The sequence below is a fragment of the Podarcis erhardii genome, assembly GCF_964252035.2.
Source record: "Podarcis erhardii genome assembly, chromosome: 5".
In the NCBI taxonomy this organism is placed as follows: Eukaryota; Metazoa; Chordata; class Lepidosauria; order Squamata; family Lacertidae; genus Podarcis; species Podarcis erhardii.
Genome location: NC_138509.1, coordinates 55,593,720 through 55,614,556, shown reverse-complemented (window position 1 = coordinate 55,614,556; position 20,837 = coordinate 55,593,720). Strand labels below are relative to the sequence as shown.

The following is a 20,837-nucleotide window of genomic DNA, read 5'->3' as shown; positions in this document are numbered from 1 at the left end:
AGGTAGCCAGAATATGCAAACTTGTTCACAGGCAGGATTAAACAAAGGAAATTCAGCATTCACCCACACCAGCAGGACAGGGCTGCTTTGCAAGCTCCCAAAAAGGATTTTTGCTCTTAAGATAGCCAGCTTCAAATATCTCAAGGGCTACCACATAGAGGATGGTGCAAGCTAGTTTTCTCCTGCTCCAGAGGCCAGGACCCGAACCCAAACCTCCAAGTTACAAGAAAGGAGATTCCGACTAAACATTAGGAAGAACTTTCTGGCAGTAAGAGCTGTTTGACAGGTCTCCACAAGAGGTGGTGGACTTGCCCTCCAAGGTTTTTGAGCAGATGTATGATCTAGCTGAGATTCCTCTGGATCCTTTCCTAATTACAATTCTATGATTCTATGACACCAGCGTCAGACTAGCCATGGAGGCTACTTGTACAGGGGGAGGAGCCGTCCATCTCCCTGCCTCCCTCCTGGATTCTCAAGTTGGCAAGTGTGGCATCCAACTTCTTACCTTTGGGTCCTGGGAATCCTATCTCTCCTTTCTGTCCAGGTGCACCTGGGATAGTTCCATAAGCTGTAGAAAACAAACAACATCATGTCTGTGGATATCTGCTCTTATTGTAAATATAAGAACGTCCATAATGCTTTTGGCCCATTTAGCAAAGTAATTCAACACCGCAAAGCCTGAAGGGTCCAGGTTATGAAATCAAGGTAAGCCATACTTGAGGGACTGCTTCCTCTTCTAATGGGGCAGAAATGCTGGTTGTCACAAGGCTATATTCTACTGCACACGTCTAGGGCCTCTTTACTGAGCATTCATCATGATTTGTACTCATCAAGTTGTTGCAGCAGTTACACACAATCACACTTTCAGTACTATTTGTGCCTGCAAAAGTTTTGGCGTGTCGTATTGCTTCATTTCCAGGCAGTGCATGTCCCATAGCTTCCTGCTGAAACCCTGTAACTTTGTACCACAAACATTCCAAGATTATTATTATTTTGTGGTTGCACTATATACGGCAAGAGTGCCCCTTGAGAAGGCACTAATGTGATAAACGTTGGGGAATTATTGCAAAACAACCAGTAAAGGGGAATGAGGTGTAGACCATCCAGTATAAATCCACCATTAACACACTACAATGATGTGTTGCAGAATACACCTGCTAAAAAAAATCCACTAATCTGGAGTGGTCCCTAAACTACTCCCTACCCAGTAAGGCAGCAGCTGCAGTATTTCATTTCATTTAAAATCTCTGTATATCCTAAATTAAAATGACAACTGGGATGTGACTTACTTCTGAAGAATTCCATGAGGTCCGCAGTGATATTGCCATAGGATGCAAACACTTTGCTGATGCCTGGAATGCCAGGAGGCCCTGGAGGCCCAGGTGGTCCTTGCACAGCATAAGTCATCATGTCCTGCAGAAGCCCTCGGCCTGGGAAATTAGAACATAAATTTGAAATAGAGTATACGAAGGTTGATGTGAGCAATTTTACCCCCTGGCTCTTCAAAATGCTTTGTGTCCAGCAGTGAAAATTCCATTCGATAAAGCAGGGGTAGGCAACCCCTAATTCTGATCAGTCCCAGTTAGCATAGTCAATGAACAAAGATGATAGGAGTTGCAGTTCAGAACATCAGGAGGGCCACCGGTTCTACATCCTTGCTACAAAGTCAGAACTCAAGGAAGCATCTCTTCCCACCCCCCGCCCTTTGAAGCTGTGGCATTTTCCTGTACTACTTTTAAAGCATCCTTAACACTCCAGAAAAAGACTCAGCCCATAGTTGAAGCATTGTACTTCAGCCTTCACCAACCTAGTACCCTCCAGATGTTTTGGCCTACAACTCACATCAACCCTAGTGCTGGTGAAGGATTCTAACCTGAGTTAGGAAACTGATTTAATGTTTTGATCCTTTGGGGAAACTTTTTGCACCAATCCTGCTGAGCACATATATTATATGAAACTGTTTTGCTGTGATAATCCAAGATCAAGCAGTCAAGGAAGGAACCTGCTCCTGGGATTTCTCTCAGAGGTACATACAGCACATTTCAATTTAACATTTCTCATGTGTGCACTTTTAAGGTCATTTCAAAAAAGAATGCCAAGTTTTCCCTTAGAATAGCTCATGGAATCTACACTGCATATATTCAAAGGAGTGGAACACAACTTAATGGTCTAAGAATCACATGTCCCAAACACACACACACACACACACACACACACACACACACACTAAACAGTCCACAGCACTTTAGATAGTATAGGGTAAAATATGGATATACTTACTTTGTATGTTTTCCGACACTCTGGCTGCCAACTCATTGTAATCCAGGGCCCCAGCAAATGATCCACTATAGGATCCTCCTGCACCTGTAGATCTCATCTGTGATCCGCCTGCTCCAGTTGAACTACCGTAAGATCCACCTGCTCCAGCACCGTAAGATCCACCTGCTCCAAGGACTCCACCATAAGAACCATCAGCTCCAAGAGATCCACCATAAGAGCCATCAGCTCCAAGAGATCCACCGTATGATCCACCAGCTCCAAGTGATCCACCAGCTCCAAGAGAACCATCAACTCCAAGTGATCCACCAGCTCCAAGAGATCCACCATATGCTCCATTGCTTCCCAATGAGCTGCTGTATGATCCCCCTGTGGCAAGTGATGCATCATAGGATGTGGCAGAACTTACAGACCTGCCATATGACCCATCTGAATTTAGAGACCTTCTGTAAGATTCAGCCATCAAGCTGCCATCTCCTCCTATACCAGGTGGTCCTGGAGGCCCGGGGGGTCCTCTGATGATGCCACGAACATCGTCACCTACAAAGCACAGCAGTGGGTGTTAATGGAGCTGCACCAGTTATAATGGAATCTGGTGACAGATTGTTCTACAGGGGTGCTGAAGCCAGCAAAGAGTGCTCTGGGACAGCATCCTAGAGGGTCACACAGTAAATCAGATCTTCTTCAATAGAGCTCTGATGTTGAATCCTCCTCCCATCCCACAACTTCCACAAACCCAGCCCTATCAATTTTGGAACTCTTGACACCCCAAAACCAAAATGTGTTGGGACGGTTTGGGGGCATGCAGAGGGAGCACTGGGATCTGAAGAATCTAGTGCCTTCCCTATTCCACCCATTATTCCTAACAGGAGTGCTTATCCACTGTCAATTCCACCCACAGGCAAGAACCTGATAGTGTGTTAATGATATTGATGTAAGCCTCTAAGTTTACTGAAGCAGGATGCAAATTTTAGTAAACTTGGAGCAGCATGCTGCCCCAAAGAGAACCTATTTCTGGAAAGCTTTTTATTAAAGCAAGAGGATGCTACGTGAGACCGAGTTGATGGTTAGAGGTTATGCCCTACCAGCTAAGGTGTTGTTTTTTAGACCTTCTGGTTCCAGTAAAGGAAGCACAAATTAAAGAACAAGTCTCTTCTATAAATGATACATGTCAAAGATGACCAAACAGAAATAAATCTTAGGATCCACCTTAAGACAAAATCATATTCAATACTTTTGATTTCTTGAGGGACTTTTCAGTCCAGGATAGCAGCTGTAGTAAGCATTTCTCAGCTGCTACAAAAGAGCTATGAGATCAGCCCTAGGCATAGTGCCAGGATGAGGCCCAGACTTGAAATTTCAAGAAGAGCAACAGCTGGTTATAGCAATCAAGTGGAAGTGGTTTTGCGTGTATGACTTACTAGTAAGGTACTTAATCAAGTCACTTCTGAACTGGTCAGTCCAAAGATCATCACCATAGGAAACAAGGCCACTTCCTGACAAGCCAGGTGGTCCTGGAGGGCCTGGTGGACCTGGTGGTCCAGGGGGTCCAGAGAATGTGAAGTACCCCAAACCTTGGAAGAAGAAGAAACTGGGTTAATAATGTGCTTTTTAAGAAATTGCAAGCAGACCCTTTGCTTGAATTCTTTCTCCTATGTCATCCCCCCCCCCCTTATTCTAACAGCACAATCATATGCACTTAGCCACCATTATGTTTAAAAACAATTTCACTGGCATGTCCAGATGGCATGCTATTTTATACCTTTGTAATTTTTGATTCAGTATCATTAATTTTTTGGCAGCAGGGTGGGGTGATGACACCCTTTTACCCTGTTAGCAAGGAAAGTCAAAGTATCACATAGCTTTCATTATAGGGAGCTAGCAGCAGAATTTTAGATCAGCTGATTGACCAATCATACTATTTTGTCACTAGCATCCTTTGCTGGTGATGACTAACACACCCAGATCTTACAATATTGGGATTCACTGTATTGCTGCATATTGAACGTGGCTCAATTTCTCCCCCCCCCTTTTTTTCTTTTACTCTGTCCTAGAAAGCCCAGCAACTCCCCACCCCCCACAAGAAATCCCAGACTCCTCATGGTACCCAAGCACAGAGGTATGGCAAATCATATTTACTTTGTAAGTAGGCGGAGATGTCCTCTGCAGTGATGGAGGAAAGCGCACTGCCTGGTGGGCCTGGTGGCCCAGGTGGCCCTACAAAGCGATCAAATTCTGAGTCTGAAAGAAGGAAGAATGTGAATAAGTATCTGAGGCATGATTTACACACACACACACCCGTTCCCCCCGCTATGCAAGCAAATCCCCTCTGTCCCTACCCACATTGCCAGGACAGAATAGCTAAACAAAAGGCAGAAAGACTTTTCTGTCCTACTCTGTTAGCTTGTATAACGGAGTGAGGATTAAGAATGGCAGAAACAGCTATGTCTTGAGGAATAATTAGGACTATGCACCTCACACTTGTAGTCTCTTTGCAAAAGCAATTATAAAGCACATACTACTTTTGGCAGTGATCTTACAGCTCATTTCTATAATGTGTTCGTAGGAACATAAGAAGCTGCCTTATACAGAATCAGACCATTGGTCCATATAGCTCAGTATATTATTTATTAAATTTGTATACCACCCTTCATCAGAACATCACAGGACACTTCGCAACATAAAAATACAAAATGAGAACACAAAATACATAATAAAACACACACACACCTTTAACCCACAAACACCTTTTAAAGACAATAGAATGTTCAATCAGCCAAAGGCCTGGTTATAGAGAAACATTTTTGCCTGGTGCCTAAAGATATGTAATGAAGGCACCAGATGGGCCTCCTTGGGGAGAGTTTTCCACAAGCGTATTATCTACAAAGATGGACAGCAGCTCTCCCGGGTTCCAGGCAAGGGATATTCCCAGATCTATCTGGAGATGCTGGGGATTGAACCTCAGACCTTTGGCATATATAGCATGTGCTCTGCTACTGAGTTACTTCCTCCATTAGGCAATCTCAGCTGAAGTAGGAACACAACCACTCAGCTTACTCTAGCAATCTACCTCCTGGGAATGAGGTGGAGCCATACCTTTGCTTCACTGAACTAAATGGAGACCTAGATGTCTCCACTGCATTTCAACTCTTTTTAAAACCCAGAGATGAGCACAGAGGGGCAAGTCCAAGTTGGGTGTCTATGAACCATTGGTCATTGTAGGGAAGCCTAAAATCCAATAGTTGTGAGTCCATAAAATGTCCCAAGATGGCTTGATAGGATTGCAAGGCTTACTATAGTTCCAATCACTACTGCAGTTCATGACTGTGGTTCTGGCAAGATGCTCACATCCACACCGTGCATTTAAATCACATAACTTGCCTCAAGGAATCCTGGGAACTGCAGTTTACCAACAACATAGTACTCTTAACCCACTATGGTGTGGCTCTTAGTGTGTTGAAGCAGTAAATATGCTAAATACTGGATTATTGAGAGCATCTCTGTAAGATAATCCTTTATTTTCAAAGCACTCCTATAGTAAAGAAATGTTAGGGAAAAAATAATATTACAGTGCTTCACATCCTAAATTCCTGAAAATGTTCTCTGGATCAACTCTTCAGTTTACTCTGAGAATTCTGTGAACTAACAGCCACCAAAAAATGGATTATTCAGTGTAAATGGAAATCAACAGTATATTCTTACTGACTACAGCATATCATCCAAACGTAGTGGGACATGCCCTGATAGCCCTTGTAGCAGAAAGTGAGTACACATGAAGCTATTGGGGATCCAGAGTCCAAGCGTTTAATATATTGGTCTGTCTTATTTGTTTAGTGCTAAGGTTTTCTTAGCCCCTAGGGAGGAGCCATATACCTGGACCAGAGGTAGGAAACCTCTGCCTCTCCAGTTGTTGGACAACTTCATGTGAGTACACATGAAGCTATTGGGTGGTGTCAAATGGGTCAAGAATAAGATTCCTATAACTAGAGGCCCCACCTGTGTGTGGCATCCTAAGGGATTTCTATACCAAGGAGTGTGTAACCATACACACACACAACACGTGGTTGCAAAATTTACGAAGGGGCCTGCAGCCAACAGGAAGTACCAAAAAGCCAATTTGCATCTCACAGTGCTGTTGGGGAAATCACTTAGTGCAACATAATAGATATGCATATGACATTACTTGTTATATAGCTGACAACCCGTCTTGTCAATTCATCATAGTCCAGGGACATAGATAAGCTGTCTCCTCCCAGTCCAGGGGGGCCAGGGGGTCCTGGGGGACCTTGGGGTCCAATGAAATACTGGCGAACATCCACTCCTAAGAAAATAAAAGAAAATTAGTCCTGCTTTTCTGGTTTGTCCAGAGATGGAACAAAATTGACGAGCCACGAAAGCATGGTGCTTACCAGACATGTAGCTCACCACACGGCGGGCCAATTCGGTGTAGTCCAAGGATTCCTCACCAATGGCAGTAATCATTCCTGGTGGTCCCGGAGGACCAGGAGGTCCAACCAGATAGGATGCACTGTCACCTAGTGAAGCAGAAAGGCAGAGTACAATCATTACTAGAGTGGATGGATGTGGTGATTACATGTTTTTTGTGGTTCTGCAGCTCCACCAGCCTAACCCTACGAAATCACTCACATTCTTGATTATTCTACATTGCCCCTTCGCTGCTCCTACCATAGAATAATTTGTTATCTGCTCTCATACAAAGGTTTAAGTAGGGTACTTTGAGATCCAGAGTCCAAGCTTTGGTCTGTCTTATTTGTTTAGTGCTAAGGTTCTCTTACTCCCTAGGGAGGAGCCATATACCTGGACCAGAGGTAGGAAACCTCTGCCTCTCCAGTTGTTGGACAACTTCCATGAACCCCTGCCTGTTAAGTATAATGGTTTAATTGACATTGAAATGGAAAAGGCCTATATGTATTCTGCTGAAGGTTTAACTGGAAAATTTCATTGGGGTATATTGAAACTTAAGTTTTGCACGGCAGGAGGCATTCTGCCTGCAATCTGAAATGTCCACAATAAATCAGATATTAGATGATCGGAAGGCAAACAAGTTCCAGACTTTCCCCAAACCCCCAAAGGTGTCTGAACTAAGTGCTGTCAGATAGTGACGTGATGGTATGACTCTAACAAAAGTGTGTGACTTACTTTGCAGGTACTCAGCGATCATCAGCTGAATGTCTCGGGCCGAACTGATTCCACTGATTCCTAGGCCTGGAGGTCCAGGAGGACCTGGGGGACCTGGAAGACCCTGAGATGCTCTTGATCCAGCTGCAGAAGTACAAAAGTTGATTTGTTTTTATTACTATGGAAGCAAGGCACAGCCTAAAAAGACCATTGTACTTAAGTGCATTATACTGACACATAGGGTGAAACAGTACATTACAAAGCAACTGTGTGTGTTTCACAAGCCTGCATTTGCCACATGACAGGAGAATGACAGGCCTCCTTAACCTGTCATGGCCCCAGACCAGGACTCCTCAGAGACGGAGTCCTTCAGCATCTCTGTGGAATGAGTGGGATTTTCAGCCTTGCTCTGTGAGCTGAATTGCCTTATTTTATTTGCCCAGGAAGAAGACACAATACATTTCAGAAAGCTTTAACACTAGGGATGGCTATGATGGTTTATACTATATACAAAAGTGTACATTACTTATGCTGTCATCTTACCTCCTCCAGGGATGCCTGGAGCTCCTGGTACACCTGCATCACCTAACAAGAAAACAAAGAAAAACATGTGTTCATTGACTCCATTCAGCAAGCCTGTGGACTGCATGGGGCCACCTTTCTAATTGCACTCCTTCTGGGGATAAAAGTCCAACTCACATTGGTGGGAAAGCTTTTTCAGAGCGAGGGCCACATTCCCATCAGGACAATTTTCTGGGGGCCATGTGCCAGTGGTGGGTGGGGTCAGAGGCAAAAGTGGGCAAAGCAGTGACCGCAAATACTACCTTTGTACAGTAGGCTAGTTTTTACACCCTTCCACCCATCCATCTGTCCTCAATACAGGAAACCAAAAGGCATTGTCTGAGTTCAAAGACACATTCCAACCACTCGAGGGGATGAAGTAGGGCTGGTAAAGGGCATGGCATGGGGAGTGGAAGGGTGGCCTGGAAAGAGTCCTGGGGGCCACACAGAAAAGCCTACAGGGCCACACTTGGCCTCTAAGCCTGAGGTTCCCCACTCCTGGCTTAGGAGAATTGTAACCATCTATTTTGCCCTGTGGGAAAAGGTAAGAAAAGCAGCAAAAGAGCTTTCTCAAGAGGGTCACCCACAATGATTTACATTATATCATAGCTGGGCACTTTTACAGCTAGGAGCAAGGCTCATCACAGCATGCCAGAAGGCAAAGATTTTGCCTCTCACACAAAGTTCACGACGCAAAAGGGTGCTCAGTGCTCTTCACAAACCTTTCTCTCCTTTGGGCCCAGGTGGTCCTGGTAATCCAGGTGGTCCTTGGATGGCAACTCCAGCACCTGCAAACAGGAATCAGGGAGATGGTGATGAGAAATATGGAGAGGGGGTGGTGGAGAGAACAGGGGCTTCCCATGTGACATTGTATTGTTTAGAGCCTCCTTCATTACATGGTGCCCTCCAGATGTTCCGGCCTACCTACCATCCCTGATCATTGTGGCCCTGCTCGCTGGGGCTGATGGAATTGTAATCCAAAATGTATGGAAAGCACCAGGTTGGTGAAGTGGCGGGGGGGGGGAGGCAGCAGCTGGAAAACCCCCAGGGAAGAAGGCTCAGAGCCAAGGGCCTGGTGGTGGGATGACAATGAGTGGTCAGAGGGAGAAGAATGAACAGACTAGGGGGAGGTGGTGTCAGAAGCTGAAGGGGAAACAGGGTTTAGTGGTCAGGAAGAGGCTGTGGAAGAGGGCAGGTCAGACTCAGAGGCAGGAGAAGAAGGGGCTGATAAGAAAGAGAGTGCATTTAGACTCACCTGACACAGAGGCTCCTGGTAGACCTGGCTGACCTGGTTCACCTGTGAGAAAGATTGGAAACCACATAACCAGGTTATTACAGTGCATCAATAGCTCCTGGTTCCCATAAGGAAAATTTTAAAAAGAGTTATTCAATTATTGAGGGCTGAGTGAGCTGGCAATTAAGAAAGGCCCATTCGATCTCTGGTGCTTAGTGATGGGGAACACTCAGGGTCTCTTGCCCTCACACCAGCACTCAGGGTCTCTTGCCCTCACACCAGCAGAATAGACTAAGACCAGAACCACTGCTGGTGGATATGCCAGATTTATTATTATTATTATTATTATTATTATTATTATTATTATTATTAATGTTCAGGTCTGCACCCACTTAGCTCCAGCAACTTTGCAGCATTAGCTGCTTCCGGACCATTCATTGGGTCAGGTTGCAGCAAAGGAAAAGTTGAGCCTTAGAGACCTGTTCTCTTCTGCTTTCCTGCTTTCGTTCTACCTACATTCATAACCCTCTTAGCAAACTCAGTGTCCTATACAACTGCACCAGTCTGTAGAGTAAGGCTTCCACTCCCATCACCTCTAACCAGTGGCTATGGTGATTAGGGCTGAGTTGGCGCCGGAGTTCAACATCATCTAGAGCAAGAGTGAGGAACTTTTGTTATCCCAAGGGCCAGATTCTTATTGTTATGTACTGAGTTGAATAGGATCCAAACTGCAGCAGTCTGATTGGTCCTAGAACAATGCAGCAGTATGATTGGTTGGCAGGAACCACCCATTCATGCTCCAGATAGAAGTGAATCCACAACCTGATTGGCTTACAGTAGAATTCCGGAATTAGCCAATCATGTGCAGCCCATTGTGTAAATAATGTATATAAAGCAGATACTTTGAGGGGACTTTCATTCATTCCTCCTCACCACTAGGAGCTGAACAAAGAGCAACTCTGAGTATATCAGTAAATTGCCAGCCCTCTGAGAGACAGGTGGGTGGGACCTAAAACCAACTGGGTGAGGCAGAAGGACAGTGCTTTATCCTGAAGTAGCATATACCAAGGCTATCACATACTGAAGTCACATTTTAAGTCACAATTAATCACACACATGGTCTGAGACTTGTCAATTATTACAGAAGGAAGAGAGGGGGAAGTCTGGAAATCACACAGGCAGATCAGCTTGTGCTTTCACTGAACAAATTCTTCAGAAATGCTTTGGGGATTAAACCTGTGCATTAAAACTGTGTTTCACCAAAACAATAGAGCAGCTTTTAAAAATCCCTCAAAGGAAAGTTCTTAAATCGAACAAAAGCCCTTTTTACCTGGTATGCCACGAGGTCCTGGTGGGCCTTGAACAAAAGCGCCTGGGGTAAAAAGAGGGGAAAGTATTACACTGGACTCCCATTTCTTTTCATAATGCTTGGAGTTCTATCCTGCCTCTCTGTTCCCTCCATACATACCGACTTCCAAAAATAGAGACAGCTTTAGGGCCTATTCACACAGCCACTGGACATGTGGCAGCCATGGATAAGGGACTCAAATAGAGTGTACCACCTACCAGGCCATGGCTGGCTAGGCATGTGCATGAAGCAATAGACTTTGACATAGATATAAGGCTATCCACAGGCTAGAATGTAGCACATTGTGTAGGCATTTCCTGCTGCTACCTCATAACAAAGATGTTGCCTGATGAGGTCAGTTTTTTTCTATCTGACCTAATATTAAAGGACTGTTTATCAAACTTTCCAGGTTTTTAAATCTTTATATTCATTAAGGCACACTTTTGTTCATAGTCAACTCAGAAGTTATATCTTGCTAAGTCCATCTTGTACAGCAGTTTAACTACACAAAACGTGACCTCTTTAAGGAGCTGCTAATTTCTTACAAAGGTTTTATTCTAACAGAATACGAGGTATTGCAATGTTGATTTTTTTTTTTTTTAACGGCAGCAGCTCAGTTCTTGTTTTTCTTGCCACCTGCTAAAATAAACATTATTTCAGGGCACTCTATAGAGTGTGTATGTTGTCTTTCTCTCTTTGTGTCTATGAAATGCTTCAGTTCACTTTATATCACGCTGATCAGAAAACTGCTGGTTTTCTGCCAAGACTATCAAGGGGACAGATTAGAAGCCATCGGGAATATTTATATAAAAAAGTACATATAAACTGCAAAGTGGTTGTGTGTGAAATTCCCTTTTTAGTATAGGAAGACTTACAGCATGCTTATTTTTTTCTACTTAGCTTCCTCACCACCATTTTTTTACTTATATGCTAGTACAGAATAGACAGTCTATACCTGGAGGTCCTGGCGGTCCAGGGGGTCCTGGCGGTCCTTGCATCTCTGGTACCACTAGACGAAAAAAGGAAACAGAAGTATTACACAACTGCTGCTACCGCAGCATATTTTAGAAACAGAAAGAGGCTGCTTTTAATAATAATAATAAATGATCTCACGGGTTAAAATATTAAAGGAAACCAGGCAGCAGTTGTATTTGAAAGGATGGCTAAATCATCTCATGTGTCTATAAATCAAAATGAAAGAGGCTCCATTGACTAGAACGTACACTTTGGGTTCTGTCTAACTAAGGTGCATTCAGAGTAGACCTGCTGAAATCAATAGACTTAATGAGCTGCATTGGTCTTTCTTCCCAAAATGAAAGGTGGTATATGGTATATACATTTAGAAGAAGAAGAAGAAGAAGAAGAAGAAGAAGAAGAAGAAGAAGAAGAAGTAGTAATAACCCAAGTCCCTTGATTTCAAAGTGTCTACTCTGAGCATGTCTTAGATTCAACCAACTGTCTTGAAAGTTGTTCATTTCCATACTGAAATCCACACCAACATTCGCAAGTGACATAGCCAACACTAAAAAGTAATATCTTGTGGCAATGCCCAAAGAAACATTCTATCCTGCTTGAAGTGTGAGGCATGGGGCAAAGATTAAGTGTAAAATAACTGTCTTTTTTTCTTTGTCTTTTAAGGAATAAAGTTGAGAATGAGGAAAGCTGAGAGGAAAGTGAAAATTTTGGCAGGGTAAATTGCAAGCAGAACAAAAAACCCCCAATACAATAAATGAGAACTAGATGGGCTAAGTATCTGACTTGGTCTATATAGTAAAATGATATTTCAATTAACTCAGGACCCCCCTGTCTCTAAAACAAACCAGCGACTCTAAATGACCACTCGCCCTCTTATTTTATAGCAATAAGTAGGTTTGGGCTTAGTTTGACTTGGTTTTGAATAGGAGATAAAAGTTTATTGTTCCAAAGTAAAGATAATGGTCTGGTACATGTGTCACATTAAATTACAGTTAAAATAAACTTGGGGCTCATCCAAATTTATCTCATGTAGGCTATGCCTAGAATGCACAGATCTAAGGGGTTTTCTGCTTGAGTGGTTTCCCCCTTGGCCTGCTTCTTTCCAAAAGAAAACCCACTCTTTGGCAATAGATTGGAACAAATGGCAATCCAAGGGAAACCTCAACTGCCATTTGTTCTGACTGAGTGCTAAAGAGAAGTTTTCCCAGGAAAAAGCAGTAAGCCAAGAGGAAGTGTGGGTTAGCCCTTGGTTATACTGCTAAAACTGTGGGTACTTCACTCCTCTCCATTCCTGCTGCTGCCACCCTGCCAGAAAAGAAGCCATGGTCTGGCTTGTCATGTCATACAAACCTGGACTTATGGCTTGTTTGGGAGGGCAGAAACAAACCACAAGAACATTTGAAGGCATAAACAGTCTCTTAGAAAGAGTTGACTTCACAAACAGAAGCATAGAAGAGACAATTTTCTCTACCTTGAGCAGCTGAAGCACCAACTCCCGAACGGACGGTTTCTACCACAGTGGCTTCACCTGGGTCACCTTTCTCACCACGAGGACCTGCATCAGAACATAAGAAATGACGGACTATTTAATTAAGCACAAATAAACACACTGGTTGAAACTCAAGTTGTCAGGTTCTGGTTTCCACCTAATATGCATGTAGGCATTATGTTTTTTAGCTTAAACCTAATCTAGATAGGACCTGAACTGGTCCTCAGTTTATGTGTCTTGCGTGGCAATGATGATACTGCAGAGAGAGATAAGGCCAGAAAAACCTGGGGATTCCTTAATGTGGACAAATGTGGAAAGACTGAAATGAAGTTTCAATTGGTGTGGGAAACCCATGGTCCTCCAGATGCAATTGGACTACAAATCCCATCCTCCCTGGTCATGCTTTTTGGGGCTGATGGAAGTTGGAGATCCAACAATGTCTGGAGGGCTGAAGTTTCCCCAGTGCTTACTTAAATGAACAGGTTTGCCAAAAGCATTATGGCTGCTTGATGTGCTATAGGTCTCCTGCATGGAAAATGATTCCTTGTAGGAAACAGCATAACACCCACCCACATATCTTGGTCATGTATATGCACCAACATATACCCATTGTGTTATCATCACCTTGGCTTTAGTGCCTTGCATGTAGGAGACCTGTAATTTGTATTACATGACAAAGTCCTTAGATAATCAATTTTCCTCACCACACAAACTAAACCAAAAATTTTGGAGGTAGCACCAAAAGAGAGAGAGAGAGAGAGAGAGAGAGAGAGAGAGAAAGTAAGAGATTGCACAAGACTTCTTTTTGGATTGTACTACTTGAGCTAATGTTGCTCATCTTCCAGTCTACTATACGCAGAGGAAAGGATCCTCTGCAGTGGTACCTCGGGTTAAGTACTTAATTCGTTCCGGAGGCCCATACTTAACCTGAAACTGTTCTTAACCTGAAGCACCACTTTAGCTAATGGGGCCTCCCGCTGCTGGAGCACGATTTCTGTTCTCATCCTGAAGCAAAGTTCTTAACCTGAGGTACTATTTCTGGGTTAGCGGAGTCTGTAACCTGAAGTGTATGTAACCTAAAACATATGTAACCTGAGGTACCACTGTACATGGCTTGTAGGTCACTGATACGCTGTGTCTGGAAATGTAACATTTGCCTTCTACACTGTATTTATTTTCATTCATCCACCCCTTTCTCTGAAACTTACAGCAAATATTAAAACAGTAAAGCCCAGTAAACAGAAAAAAATGGGGGGCAAAAAAAGGTAACAAAAAAACCCAACCATCTCTTTTTCCAGAGAGTCAATAAAGCAATCATCAGCTCAGCAGGCCAAGCGCCTGTCAGAAAATAAAGATCTTCACAAAATAGTGAAAAAACATCAGCAAGTAGGTGAAGCAGACCTCTCTGGGCCGGGTGTTTCAAAGCTCAGACATGGCCCTGGAGAAGGCTCTCCCCCACATCTCCACCAAGCGCACCACAGATGTCAGCAAGACAGAAATTAGCAGGAAAGCTTATGGAAGCTGGTTGTCAAACAAAAGCAAGTACCGTAAATTTCGCTCCATAACACGCAGATTTTTCCTCCTAGAAAGTAAGGGGAAATGTCTGTGCGTGTTATGGAGCGAATGCCTACAGATGGCGGGGGAATCTGCTGCAGTTGTGAGCAGTCCGTGGCTTGCTTTGAAACAGCAAAGCGGGTGTAAGCGGCTCCTGTCAGCGAGCCGAGCTGGGGAGGAGGGAGAGAAGCAGAGCGGGCTTGGCTGCTTTAAAACAACCCCGTCCTCTATGTTCCTCTCTCCTCCCCACTGAGCTGCTAAGTAGCAGCAAAGCTTTTCAGCCAGCCTAGCCGGGAGGAGGGAGAGAAGCAGAGCGGGGTTGGCTGCTTTAAAACAACCCCCTGCTCTCTGTCCCTGCCTGCAGTTTTTTGCTGTCCGATTTTGGATTAGCCACTATAGGGGCTGTGTGTGTGTGTGTGTGTGCTTGAGCTATCGTTCTCCTCCTGCTGCTTCCCGTTCACTCTCCCTGGCTCTCCCTCCGACTTTAGAATTGACACTCTGTGTGTCTGTGTGTGTGTGCTTGAGCTATCGTTCTCCTCCTGCTGCTTCCCCTTCGCTCTCCCTGCGCCCCTGCGCTCTCCCTCCGACTTTAGAATTGACACTCTGTGTGTCTGTGTGTGTGAGAGAGGGCTCCTTCTCCTCCTGCTGCTTCCCCTTCGCTCTCCCTGCGCCCCTGCGCTCTCCCTCCGACTTTAGAATTGACACTCTGTGTGTCTCTGTGTGTGTGAGAGGGCTCCTTCTCCTTCTCTTGCTTCCCGTTCACTCCCCCAGCGCCCCTGCGACTTCCAGCGCCCTGCAACTTTAGGGCCAGTTCTCTGTGTGTGTGTGTGTGTGTGTTTTGACCTCACTGCGCTTGTTGGGGGAGAGTGTTGGTCGCAATTTTTCTTGATTTGTCTCAGAGTGGTTACTATCATGGTTTCCTTGCCGGGGAGGAGGGAGAGATGCAGAGCCTGCTTGTTCTAAAGGAGCAAAGCCAGAGAGGAGCCTCTCCTGCATTATCAGCAGCATCCTTCTCCACACCCCCCACGCGTGCTCCTTGTCCCTTGAGTTCTTTTCCTTCCCTCCCCACTTAAAACGTGGTTACAAAGCACGGATCCACATGGATCCTCAGGATTTTTGCACTAGGTCACCCCAAATTCACCATCAGATCACATAGCATATCCATGGCTACAGCCTGCACCAAAAAACACACGCACCCACTGTTTCATGGGGCCGCAATGGCGCAAAAACGTGGTTACAAAGCATGGATCCACATGGATCCTCAGGATTTTTGCATTGGGCTACCCCAAACTCACCGTCAGATCACATGTCTGTGGCCACAGCATGAACCACAAAAATCATACATCCACTGTTTCGTTTAGAATATTTTTTTCTTGTTTTCCTCCTCTAAAAACTATGTGCGTGTTATGGTCAGGTGCGTGTTATAGAGCGAAAAATACGGTACATCCCTGCCCAAAGGGTTTACAGTGTGAAAGAAGGAAACACAGCTTGAGAGACAAGTAATAAGGATGGGAGGAAGTAGCAACGTGTGCAAGGCTAGGCTGGTGCAGAAAGACTATGGAGAAAAGCAGAGTTTCAGGGAGGAGGTGCTTTGCAGAGTTTCAGGGAGGTGACCTTGCTTGGCAGGGAGTTGGACTCAATGGCCCTTGTGGTCTCTTCCAACTCAATGATTCTATGATTCTATGAGTTGCACTGAATGTATTACCTTGAGATCCAGGAAGTCCAGCTGGGCCAATAGGACCTTAGGGGGAAAGAGGGGGGAAGTTAGATCACCTTAGTGGATAAAGCAACCTTAGTGGATGAAGCTCCTCTTGAGAAATGGAGCAGAAACTTACAAATAATATAACTGCCTTAAAGGCTGAGTTAAAATTCCAACAGATTTTGATAGCCATTGGCATGGTACACAACTGTCAAGTGGGTGATAGCTTTGAAACAAATGATTTCTCCCATTGTCCTATTCTCTTTGTACTTCCTACCAAAACACCCTTTACTTTTGGAATGCACTCTGTGAGCATTCTCTGTTTCATTGAGTAGAGAAAACAGAAGGTACTTAAATGAAAAGGTCCTAATAGGCAATTCCAGCTACAGCAGGTATGCTAGTTTGAGAAAGAAAGGAGTGTACTCTTCTCTAGAAAGGGATAGATTCCAGTTGGTGGATAAGTTTGGGGATCACTTCACACAAATGTGGATGCTATCGTGTGAAAATTGTTGTATTCCAATTCCATATGTTTTTGAAGCTACAGCGCAAGAAATAGCACTAAGCAGTGGCAAAACCATACATCACCAAGGCAAAAGGAAGGCTAATACATAATAGTATCTGTGTGTGTGTGTGTGTTTCCTCTACACGAGGTTCTCAAGCTATAAGCATCAGCCAGAAATCCAATCCCATCATCAGGTTTTCAACAGAACATTGGCCAGATAATGAGAGACAAGTAGGGAGCAAGTCTTTGCAGACAGCTGTAAAGGTCCATATTGAGAGCAATTACTAAAATGAAAGCAGAAAGATCTGTAAATTTCAGTTCTTTCTGTTTTTCATTTTTCTATTCAAAATTTGGTTCTCAGCATTTCTGCAGCAGTTTGAGAATTTTCTTTTTAAAAATCCTCATAATTCTTCAGCAGTTTAGTGCAGATTTCTCCTAATAAACAAATTTGCCGTTTTGACTAACATACACATTTTTGCAAGCAATTCATCCTCATATAACGTATTTTTGTGTTAGGTATTTTCATGAATATATTGGTTGTTATGCAAACCTTTTTCAAATATATGCATTTTGTGAACATTAGTTGGTTGAAGAACTGCATCACAAAATTGAAAATTTCAAAGGATGGCTGTGTTTCGGTTCTCATATTGTTTGGGAAAGCGTGTATTTGAAAAATTCAGCTTTAAATGTGAGCCGAACAGATTTCTCCCTCATCCCTACAATATGGAGAAATATTGGGAATAAAGCAAATAAAAAGGGCAAGGAATTAAAAAAGGTTCTCACCTGGAACACCTGGTGGGCCTTGAGGACCAACAGCCCCTGGTGGACCTGGAGGTCCTGGGACAGAAATAGTTGATGCACCATCTGAAACAGCAAAAAGTTCCATAAATCACTTTGTGAAGAAAGATTATGGCACCATGGCAGTATGACAATTATCAGGCATGGGACTTTTCCTGCTACAGCAGTGAACATACCTGAAGTAGTAACCCGGCCTGGTGCGCCTGGTTCACCTGAGGAAACAGGAAAGGAAAGGGAAAGATGTTACCAGGGCTTCAATGATAACAAGTTTATGACCCATGATATATCTGTGCCATTAAATACTTTGCCAAATGATGATTATTATAGTAAGACTGGCAATTGCTGGTATAAGGGCACAAAAGTGGCTCTAATGGCAATTGCCCCAAATGATTGTCAGAATTAAGTGTATGCATCTGTTATCAGAAAAGATAGGGCTGCCTTATGTCCAAAATTTCCCAGACATAGCCAGGATTTGCCCTTCAGAAATAGCATCCTGGCAGAATTTCCGAAAATTGTTTAAAATGTCTGGGAAAACTTGGGTGCATTGTTGATGTTTGGCTCAACAACTTTTGTGTTTTTGTGTCCGGATTTTCACTTTTTGAAATATGGCAACCCTAGAAAAGGCCCTGTGAGCAATCAGTCATACTCCATATTTCTCATCATCCCTATCCAGTGCCAGAGGTTGTGAGACTTTTGTAGCTGACAGCAGAGAGTAGGGACAATTATTTGCTTCTACTCCTCACCTTTTCCTGGTTCATACATTCAAGCTGCATAGAGCTGTAATGATGAGAAAGGGCACGAGTCCCTCTGTTTGGACAGATAATAGAGGCCTCCACATTAACACCAGAACACCTAAGGTCCTGAACAGAATAATTTTCCACCTGCTTTTGTTTTGAGGAACAGGGAATCGCACAAACAGGAGCCTCTGCGTGATTAAGACAGGAGGTCACAGAGGGCGGAGTCCAGAGTGCAGGCTAACTGTGCAGCAGAGGGGTTCTTAGACAATCAGAGGGACTAAATAGCCTGGCTATTGCAGTGTTGCCCTGGTCTGAATGTATGAACAAGAGCATTTTCTACTGAAAACATGCACATCCAATATTCATCTCTACTCACCTTTAGCTCCTGGTCGGCCTGGATTGCCTGTGAGTCCTGCAGAGAGTTAAAAATGAAAATTCAGTATACAAAATACCATACATCACAGTGTGTGTGAGAATGCTATAATACTGGACCATAAAGAATCGTGTATTCAAAGTTCCTTCATTGCAAGGCATATCTCTCCCACAGATATTGTGAGAGATATTGCAAAAGGCAGCCTGCTTTTGTTTCATTTTCATTTGTTTTCAAAGGACGCAGATTCTTTCATAAACATGCAAACACCTTCCGGGTCCATCAGTCCCGCAGTACTTGGAGTGCGATCTATACCCCCATTCTCAGATATTTTGAATGGATCATTTGGAATGCACCACTTGGTAGATGTAACCACAGGGCACCACAATTCAATAAGGATATTGACAAGCTGTAACGTGTGCAGAAGAGGGTGACCAAGATGATCAAGGGTCTGAAAACCAAGCCTTATGAGGAACGGCTGAGGGGGTTGGGTATGTTTAGGAGAATGAGAGGAGATATGATAGCCATCTTCAAATATTGAAAGGCCTGTCATATGGAGGCTGGAGCAAGCTTGTTTACTCCTGCTCTGCAGGCTAGGACCCAAACCATTTGGATCAAGTTACAAGAAAGAAGATTCTGACTAAACATCAGGTAGAACTTTCTAACAGGAAGAGCTGTTCCACAGTGGAACACAGTCCTATCTTTCCTTGGAGGTTTTTAAGCAGAGGTTGGATGGCTATCTGTCACATATAAATCTAGTTGAGATTCCTGCATTGCAGTATGTTGGACTAGATGATCCTCAGGATCCCTTCCAACGCTACAATTCTATGAGATGCAGTTGCTTGCTTGCATATTAATGCCATTTATATACTGTTTTTAGGGCATAGCCCTCACAAGGCAATGTACAACTAAAGAAGATCCAATTAAGATAACATGTAACAGGTAACCTCTAATTATGTGGTAATCCCAGAATTACCAGGCTCACCACTTATCTAAATTTCCATAGCTAGGTATGACAGGAGACCAGTTCTCCATGTGGTTACATCTGCCACACTGTAAATGACAACTGTGCATTAAGCAGTTGTTGTTTCCCACTAAAATGAACCTTCATTATCTGCTGCACCAAATCCAATGTTTTTCAGTGTTTAGTAGGTACTTAATGCTGATCTCTTTCCATACACAATGTATTTACCTGGTGGTCCTTGAAGTCCTGTGAGACCTAGGAAAACAATAGCAAACATTTGAAGAGGTTCAGAATTTACAATCATGGTCTTTAGTTTCAGCAAGTAAGAACCTGGCCTTTTCAGCTGATCCAACAGCATCCCAAATGGGATCCACTGCTGCCTAGTCCTTTTCAGTACATCTATGATCAGCCCTTGCCTTTTTTGCACCTACTTGCTTAACTCTTCCTTCATGTGTTTGTCATTTTTAGCCTCAGTACCTGCAATGTCTTCCCTTTTGGCCTCCTTTTTCATTTTGCTGATATAGAAGTTCTTTACACACACACACACACACACACACACACACACACACACACACCTCTTTTCTGCCACCATAATGGTACAGTTCCCTTTCCTGAGTCTCTATGCTGAATATGAACCAGCTTGCAAACAGTCTCCTCAGTGAATGATGACTTTGGGTAAAATGAATATACGAACGAATTAAGATTATCCTCCTATCCCAAAGTACCTCCAGGATTTTCACTTTCCCTCATGGGAACCAAGCTACTTGCCTTCCCCTTCTCAATCTTTCTTGCCTCCCTGCTCCTCTTCCTATGGGGAGCCTGATGTTCCTTCAAGGCTAAGGCTAAGTCCTGGTCTTCCACCTCTGCTCCTCAGTTTGAAGGGAACTTTTCAGTGGCAAAGGGCACTCTCCACATGAAAACAAGAACACCTGCCAGCGGCTGTTCATTTGCTTAACAACCAATTAATGTGTTTGGTTTGACTTTTATTACCTGGTTGCCCTGCATCTCCAGGAGGTCCTGGTGGGCCTCGTGGGCCTGGCAATCCCATAAGACCTTGCTCTCCTAGGAAATAATGAAGATGCTTGGAGAATTAGTATTTTCATTTTATGCAACAGCAATGTTCACTGAAATTCAGACCTACTCAGACCAATGGAACTGTACTATTATTTCATTTGTTTACTTATTTTATT

The 20,837-nt window shown here is 43.7% G+C and overlaps 1 protein-coding gene across 2 annotated transcripts in view; it reads right to left on the bottom strand.

Moving 5' to 3' along the window:
- The window catches only part of COL17A1 (collagen type XVII alpha 1 chain), a 60,464-nt gene that overhangs the window by 2,873 nt on the left and 36,754 nt on the right, over positions 1–20,837 (bottom strand). For both annotated transcript variants that reach the window (XM_081863376.1, XM_081863377.1), the window contains 20 exons: positions 20,638–20,709; positions 19,876–19,902; positions 18,690–18,725; positions 17,753–17,788; positions 17,562–17,642; positions 16,283–16,318; positions 13,006–13,089; positions 11,515–11,568; positions 10,542–10,583; positions 9,233–9,274; positions 8,700–8,765; positions 7,960–8,001; positions 7,438–7,560; positions 6,687–6,812; positions 6,461–6,598; positions 4,417–4,518; positions 3,699–3,851; positions 2,281–2,817; positions 1,290–1,430; positions 506–568 (listed from right to left, as the gene is read on the bottom strand). In XM_081863376.1, the coding sequence (XP_081719502.1) occupies positions 506–568; positions 1,290–1,430; positions 2,281–2,817; positions 3,699–3,851; positions 4,417–4,518; positions 6,461–6,598; positions 6,687–6,812; positions 7,438–7,560; positions 7,960–8,001; positions 8,700–8,765; positions 9,233–9,274; positions 10,542–10,583; positions 11,515–11,568; positions 13,006–13,089; positions 16,283–16,318; positions 17,562–17,642; positions 17,753–17,788; positions 18,690–18,725; positions 19,876–19,902; positions 20,638–20,709 (2,001 nt within the window). The remainder of the gene's footprint in view (positions 1–505; positions 569–1,289; positions 1,431–2,280; positions 2,818–3,698; positions 3,852–4,416; positions 4,519–6,460; positions 6,599–6,686; positions 6,813–7,437; positions 7,561–7,959; positions 8,002–8,699; positions 8,766–9,232; positions 9,275–10,541; positions 10,584–11,514; positions 11,569–13,005; positions 13,090–16,282; positions 16,319–17,561; positions 17,643–17,752; positions 17,789–18,689; positions 18,726–19,875; positions 19,903–20,637; positions 20,710–20,837) is intronic.